This window comes from Amia ocellicauda, chromosome 4 (genome assembly GCF_036373705.1).
Source record: "Amia ocellicauda isolate fAmiCal2 chromosome 4, fAmiCal2.hap1, whole genome shotgun sequence".
In the NCBI taxonomy this organism is placed as follows: domain Eukaryota; kingdom Metazoa; phylum Chordata; class Actinopteri; order Amiiformes; family Amiidae; genus Amia; species Amia ocellicauda.
In genome coordinates this window covers 46665051-46672897 of record NC_089853.1, presented here as the reverse complement: position 1 = coordinate 46672897, position 7847 = coordinate 46665051, and the positions used below count along the sequence as shown (strand labels likewise).

General features: G+C 37.7%; 1 protein-coding gene across 1 annotated transcript; it reads right to left on the bottom strand.

Annotated features, from left to right (window-relative positions):
* Nucleotides 1-370: 370 nt before the first annotated feature.
* On the bottom strand, nt 371-5822 carry LOC136748664 (ensconsin). The gene is made up of 2 exons (XM_066702607.1): nt 5141-5822; nt 371-2446 (listed from the first exon to the last, which is right to left on the bottom strand). The coding sequence occupies exons 1-2, from the start codon at nt 5643-5645 to the stop codon at nt 2082-2084; spliced, it is 870 nt and encodes a 289-aa protein (XP_066558704.1). The 5' UTR covers nt 5646-5822; the 3' UTR covers nt 371-2081.
* Between the last annotated feature and the right edge of the window lie 2025 nt (nt 5823-7847).

Sequence of the window (7847 nt, the reverse complement as noted above, 5' to 3'; positions counted from 1 at the left end):
GGATCGGAAGTATTGAGCACTGAGCAGAACCTGATGCGTGTAAAATGCCAATATAAGCTAGACCAGCACTTAACACTATTATAGTGTTTATTCTAATTTATAGAACATAAAACATTTTCTATTTGTGTTTGAAATTGTTCATACCTTGTGCTTTGTTCTAATGTATAGAACATGCATATTTTTCCTTTATTCTGATTAATTTATTTTTGCAATTATTGATTTGTGGTTATTATTTATGATGAAAATTCATGTTAACTTAGAGTGTATTGCTCACATGTACTGCCTTCAGCACGTGTCACAATTTCTCCCTCTCAATCATAAAGTAATGTTTGTGAGGATTTAAGTGTCAAGGATGGTCAGGCACACAGGACACATTTAAAAATGCCGAGAGCACATTTATTCAAAGCAGCCCAGTATGGATTCTCCATGAAGTTCCATACGCAAAACAAACAAATGGTAATAAGTCACATCAACCAGTCTCCAAGATAACTGGCTGACAGGAGGAAAAACAAAATGTGACCTGAGTTTAACAGTTTACTTCAGTAGTTTACTGTGGGCCCTGCTTAACTGCAGCTATTCTCCACACGCATCCAAAGATCCCACATTACGTCCCTAGCCCTGGTTATATACCCTAGGACCCTCCCTCAACAGGTGCACTCATTTAACCCAGGTCATTTAATCAGCCACACCCAAAATTCTTTAACCCCCATTAGTTTGCAGACACTCCCACAAGCAGGCAATAGCAAACTAACAACATTAACAAGTTATTTGGTTCACACCCTCCCCCCCAGATAAACACCCAATGATTAAGGTTAAGGACTTTGCAATGGCATTCACAGTTACTAATTGGTTTTGTTCCTCATTGTCTTTTCCTCCTCATGGCTGTTGATAAACACACTGATCTTTCACCTGGCCAGGTGTATTTGCAATTATTAATTGTTAACTGCAATTAACAGTCCATGAGTTTGAGTCAATAGAAGTGTGATGACCAGGCTTGAAGGAGGCCTAGTGACATTCTTTGTCACAGTCAATTTTGTCGTTATCAGTATCAGACCCAAAAAAACTATCAGTCGGGCTCTTGACTTGACAGTGGCTTAGTCCCAAAGGTGTGTTGGGCCATCTTGAAGGTGTTGCAGTGATACAGGCTGTTAGAAGGGAGAAGGTGGAAGAGTGACCAGAGGTAGTTCGTAAAAGTCATAGATGAAGGACCCAGCTATGAGAGTACATATGTTATACATATAGATTTGTGATGTAATTATATTTCTAAGATGTCTGTACATTGTATTACCATGTGTATTACATCTCAAGTAAACAAAAAAATATATACTATTCTGCATATGGCATATTGCCAGATGCATATATCTCGGGCTTCTGTGTGGAAATCATTTGGGTTTACACCTCCATGATCTTCACTACAGCTTCATTGAAAAAAAAAAAAAACTAATACTGCATTCCTATCCTTAAAGTCCTCACAAAGCTTGGTTATTACTTGAACACAAAATCAAATTTAAAAAAAGTCTTTAAGGGATTTGTAAGATCTTGGATTGTTTTTCTTTAAATTGCTTAGTTTTAAGCCTCTTCAGTATAGTTTATGTATCGAACATGACATCATTTTTTTAAAAAGGAGAGATGCATACTATTTGTTTTTATTTCTACATGCTCACTGTACAAGGGTAGTATAACCCTGCACTTCATTTGCTATAGTGATGTATCAGAGACTGTATTTTGGTTTGCAAGTAAAACTTTTAAATTCAATTTGAATTTTCCATTTTATTTTTGTTGCATGCAAAATGTCACCTTAGCACAATTAAACTTTTTCCCTTACAGTGCCTTATTGAAAGTCAGCTGGACAAAGGGATGAGCCAAATAATTATTATAATGTTTTTTTTATTAATTCATATTTTTTTTGTTAATCTATAGTGGACAGATATTTTGTTTCACTTCAGCTCTATAGCCCAAGTTTATTTTAGCCTTAGATGCATCTTGTTTAAGCCTTAATTATTTTTATTTTTTTAAACAATATCCAACAAGTCTGTAGGCTGTGGTATTCGGTCACTTCTTTCCAAGACTCTTGTTTTTATTCAGCAGTTTTTTTTGGTTGATTTTATGGGTGATTCTTTGTGCTTTTTTGGGGGCGTTTTCTTTTGTGATTCTTTGGGTGTTCTCTTGGGCGTTTTCTTGTGTGTTTTTTTGTGTGGTTTTTTGGGCGCTTTGTTTAGTTTTTGTTTCAGTTTTTTTTTCCGCAGGCGGCATTGCCTTTGTCTGTCCCGTGCAAGTTTCCGCACCCTTTCCTCTTCATCCTCTGACTGAGTTAGCTTTTTTCTTAAACGTTCAGCTTGTTTTCTCATCTTTTCCTTTTCTTTGAAAGCTGCATCATTTTTTTTCCTGTCCCTGTATGCCTTTTGACGCTCTGCGTCTGTTTTTGGCATTTTTGGAACGAATATTACTGTAATTAAACAAAGAATACAAATTAAACATTGAAGCAAACAAACATTTAAAGCCATCAAAGCTTCATGGATTAGTAGGTGACTTAAAAATCACAACATTTATGAAGTTCTGTGTAAACGTAACGCCACCAATAAGTTATTTTCATGCAACAATGTAACCATTATTTTGGAATTGAAAACCAACTGGCTTGACTACCAAACTGTAATAGTGAAGCTGCAAAGACATCAATTAAAACATTCTCAAATGCCACAAAATCAACATTTGAAAGATTTAATGTAATTTCTATTTGTTAGGCTATAGTATTGTTTAGTCATTGAACCTTGATAATATAGAGTGTATTCCAGCATGCACTGAAACAGTCCATAGAATTATGTATAAATATATAACATATTATAGCTTAATAAATATTAGTTTTTAATGGGAGAGCTTAATGTAGAAATTGCTTCACCTTGCTTACTGTACATAAAATGTAACCATTATATCCAAACTTCACAAATTACAAGACTGACACCAAGGTTGATACACCAAAGATTTATGTTTAAAGTGATGTAAAAATCATAAGTGTCTTGTGTAGCCAAGCTTGTGTTGCGCTCAAGGTTGAACCTGCTTATGTGATTTACTATATTGGGCATAATGTGAAGTTTATATTGATTGACAAGTCAAATTGGTTATCAACAATAATTATCTTGTAAGTACAATAAACCATATTCAAATCTAAGCATGGATTATATGCAGGGCTTTGCATCATTATTAGTTACTTAATTTATCAAATAAAATACAGGTCGAATCACATTAAAACAATCTCACAATAAGGAAACTACATACACTACCTTTCAAAAGTTTTAGAACACCCCCATTTTTCCAGTTTTTATTGAAATGTAAGCAGTTCAAGTCCAGTTAATAACCTGAACTGGTTAAAAAGGTAAGCGGTAAACTGCCAGGTTAAAAAAAAAAAAGTTTAGTTAGCAAAAACTGAAAAATAACATACATTTCAGAGTTATTTACTGTGTTACTACACCCTCTTAAGCATTATTTGGCAGTGTTACGCGCCGCTCCTGTGCATAGAAGTTACACTGTATTCTTACAATGCACACATCTTTTGAAAGCTTATTCTCTCGGCTACCAGCACATTTCATTCTCAAACACATCCGATTTACAGTTTCCATGTCGCCCGTTATCATTCAGAGCCCGGGGTGTAAACGCACAGTCTACTCCGGGGGGTCTCATTCAGACGGTCACAGATCACTCAGTTTTGATCGGATTTCTTAGGATTTCTTAGGCTTGTTTTGATGTTGATGTTCTTGCTTATTTGATGTTCTATCAAACACAGGGAAGTTCAGATCCAATTATGTAAAATCGTTGTGTTTTAGTACACTGTAAACAGTTTCCATCTTGACATTTTGAGCTCTCTATGGGTGTGTGTTGTTTCTACCAAAACGTGGATGGTCTTGTTTTGATATTTTTTATCTCCAATTGTTTATTTGTTCTATGCTTTCATTTCAGAGTACATTGAGACATTAAACTGCGTAAATGTCAATAAAAACTGGAGAAATTGAGGTGTTCTAAAACTTCTGACCGTTAGTGTAAATATGTCCAAGTACCAGCCCATTGTCAATAGTAACATGTACTCTTTCGATATGGTTGTACATCAAATGCTGGTGTACATGGATAAAATTGACATCAGCTAAAAAAATAAAAATAACCAGTGTTCCAACTGTTGGTTGAAAGTATTTTTTTCATATTATGAAATAACAGAATATACTGAAAGCTATACAGGAATTATTACCCAGCTGGATTTGTAAAGCAATTTAATATGAAGATATATAATATTGGGCTGTATTGTATCTTATAGCCATTGTAAACAGACAGCCCAGATGTCCTGGTGGAGGTGAAGTGTGGGCCCACAGATAGATCCTAGAGGCACTCTAGATCTGTGAGGGCCACTGCACTTACTGATTGGTAGCACACTAATCCTTAGTCCCGGATTAAAACTGAGGATCAGCTAGTCTATTTTGCTCCACCTGTTTTGTTTTTTTGTTGCAATGGGTACTTACTCTGCAAATTCGTTGCAATTGACCTATTATTTTTAAATACAATTATACATATACAACTATACCCCGATATAACGCAGTAAAGCAAGAATAGTTTCGAAACACATGAGTGGATTTACAGTAACTATAACTAACTATAAGTAACAAACTTCATTGCTTAAACAAAGTCTTGTCTGCAAGCCTTAAACGTTATTTGACATTTAAATCTATTGATTACGCTTTTTAATCGTCATTTTAACCTTTTCTATAAGTGAAAACTCCCATGTAAATAAAACAAACAAACGTTTGTAGTTAAGAGTTCATATTATTGATCTAGGTATACATAGTTGACAAAGTGGCCCAGGCTCCTATTTGCCAGACAACTTTTTTTTTTCTTCTTCTTCTTTTTATAACGATCTGTAAGCAGGTGTGATTAAAAGCATTTTCCTGGTATTGTGTGAACTGTGCATTTTCTTAAGCATCACAGACTGACGAACCCCAGTCCACGTGGTTGCATTAGCTGTCTGTGTTTTAAAGCACTGTTTTAGTAAGTTTATAAAATAATGGGAATGCATAAACTGAAGATCTGGAGGAGTCAACTCTGATTCAGCTTTCTCTTCCGCCAGATAAAGTTGAAATGCCCCGTCCTCATCTCTCCTCACCTTTGATGCGCGCTGTGCTCACCGCCGCCTCCTCTTCCTCCTCCTTGATGCGCACAGGACTGACCCATGCTGTGGCTTCTTGATCGTGGATCCCGTTGCCCATTTTCACCGGGAACTGGCTGTTCTTCCTCCGCTTTGCCGCCAGCCCCAGATTCTCCACCGCACCGCTCGGCTCTGCTCTCCCCCGCTTCTGTGCTCCCCGGCGCGCCTCTGCCTCCCCCGCCGGCGGCCCGACACACTGTCCTGCTTCTTTCGGACCTCGGACCTTCTGCGGTCTCCCTACGGCCTCCACTTCCTTGGCTCCCGTTTTCGACGACTGTACCGCCGCTCGCCTGCCACCGGTTTCAGGGATACGCGTTTTCGCCATCTTCCCAGGCCTGGGTGTTTCTGCTTTCCGCAGGGATCCTCCGCGCCGCTCGGCTGACAAAGGTGCCACGAATTTCTGCAGCCAGGACTTGGACAAACGCGTTCGTCCTGATTGGTCAAGTCCAGAGATCATTCTCATTGGTCAAATGTATATATATCGTTCTGATTGGTCAGAATTGAAACAATGCTGAACTCAATATAGGTATTTTCTATTGGTCAACATAGGTGTTTTTGATTGGTTCTAATATGATCACACACCTCATCTGTTCAGCAGTTCGTAAAGCACTTTTGGCGGGAAAGATAAGAATCTCGTGTTTAATGCTAATATCTGAATACTAGTATGTTGGTGTAGGTATGTTTTAAGTGTAAAAATATAATAATCGCGCCAATTCAACTGGGCTGCGTCCCAAATCGCACACTTTCTCCCTCCTTACCTTGCGGGGCGGAAGTACTATGGTCACCATGTTAAAGGGAGTCCCAAGAGCTTGAGCGAGTGAAGGAGCCCAATCGGGCTTTTTGTGCCCTTCGCACACTATCCCCGCGTTCACGCCATGCGGGAAGGCCGGTAAATACGAGCTCCCGACTTGAGAAACCCGTCCCCGGCAGCTTCCAGGTCGTAAATACCACTCGTGAACTCGAGTTTTGGAGACAGACCCCGATTTCTCACGTCACGAATGCGGAAATATAAGCAAACAACACGATACATGGCGTCCAATTCGTTTGTAAAGTGTAATAAAGCGCAAATCATTGATTAATTCAATAATGTTTCCCCGCTTAATAACAATGAACGTTCATATAATGTTTTTCAACTGCTTTTGTGCTAATGGCACTATGGCCGCATAAACCATAACGCAGCCGCCACAATACCACTAACTTTATGACATTTAATCCACACATTTAAGATCTTGATACCTTCTGTATTTCAGTGTATCTGAATGTTTCATATATGTCTGTAACTGAGACAAATCTGTAGATAATTATTACGAGCACAAAACTAAGTATGCAGAAAACCTCCATCTTGTGTTGGGTTAATTCGAGGTCATTGTGTGAACAGTCAGGCTGTCGCTCCGACCAAGTCAGCGGTTTCTACCGTCATAGCGCTGAAGTCCCAGAACTCTGTGAGCTAAAGGCGGAGACGAGTCCATTGGGAAAATATTGCAGCATATAAATGTCATGTAAATATAGCTAGACAGATGTAGATATTGTTAAGTTATATTAGTTATCAATGAATGTATAATACATAGATAACATCAAATTATTTTATTATTATGATTTAAATATTTGATTCGAATGCACACAGAAAAAACGTTTCAGCACCAATCAATTAATTAATTACTGAAGTAGTAGCCTATAAAACTAGGAGGTGATATAAGCGAACATATTTCGACATTATTATTATTATTATTATTATTATTATTATTATTATTATTGTAATGCAGTGATCGAGCCCCGCTAAGAGGCCCGGGCCTCTAGTGATGCTGTAAGATCCACACTGTGGCGCGGACTTGTACAGATACTACTTTCCGAAATCTGTGAAAAGGTTATTTGGAAGAGGAACAGTGCAAATGCTATTGCATTTGTAAGACAGTCCTGGGAATCCAATCGGACTGGTCACCCCCCCCACCTTACATAATACGATATTGGACTGACCCACGCCACGCCAGCGGCCCACAGTGATCCTCCGAACTTCCCGACTGTCAGCCTGGCGCTGCCTCCTCACGCAAGCGCACACTCTGACGTCAGCACAATGGCAAGCGAAGTGTACACTTGTCGAAGGGTGTAGGGATATGGAATCCTCATTATCATTTAGAGATATCTCCAAATGCATTTCAAGATATCTTTTAATATTTTGAGATATCTCTAAATTATTTCAAAATATCTTTAATTGAATTTCAGATATATTTAAACCATTGACAGATCTCTAATATTAAGTTGCTTTTTAAAGATATCTAAATGATTTGCAGAAATCTTGAAATAATGAATAAAGAGTTATCTGAAAATCATTTAGAGATATCTGCAAAATACTTCCTGTTTATTTAGAGATATCTAAATCATTTTGAGATATATTCAAATGACTTCCTGTATGTTGGCTCAGATTATCACTTCCTGTTTCCTCATTCAGTTAATAAAAATTGAACGAACAAGTGAACAGGAAGTGATAATCTTGGGCTGCATACAGGAAGTCATTTTCAGATATCTCAAAACGATGATAATAATGTGGAAATGTATTTTGTTCGCTTATATCACCTCACAGTTTCATACTACTTCAAAAATGAATTGATAGGTGCCGAAACTTGTACATTCTAATAATATATTTAAATCATGGCTATAGAATAATTGT

Coding starts and splice junctions, on each gene's coding strand:
- LOC136748664 (XM_066702607.1), bottom strand. CDS start 5,645: ATGAGAATGATCTCTGGACTTGACCAATCAGGACGAACGCGTTTGTCC. Junction 2,447..5,140: donor GAGCACAGCGCGCATCAAAG/GTGAGGAGAGAT, acceptor GTTTAATTACAG/TAATATTCGTTCCAAAAATG.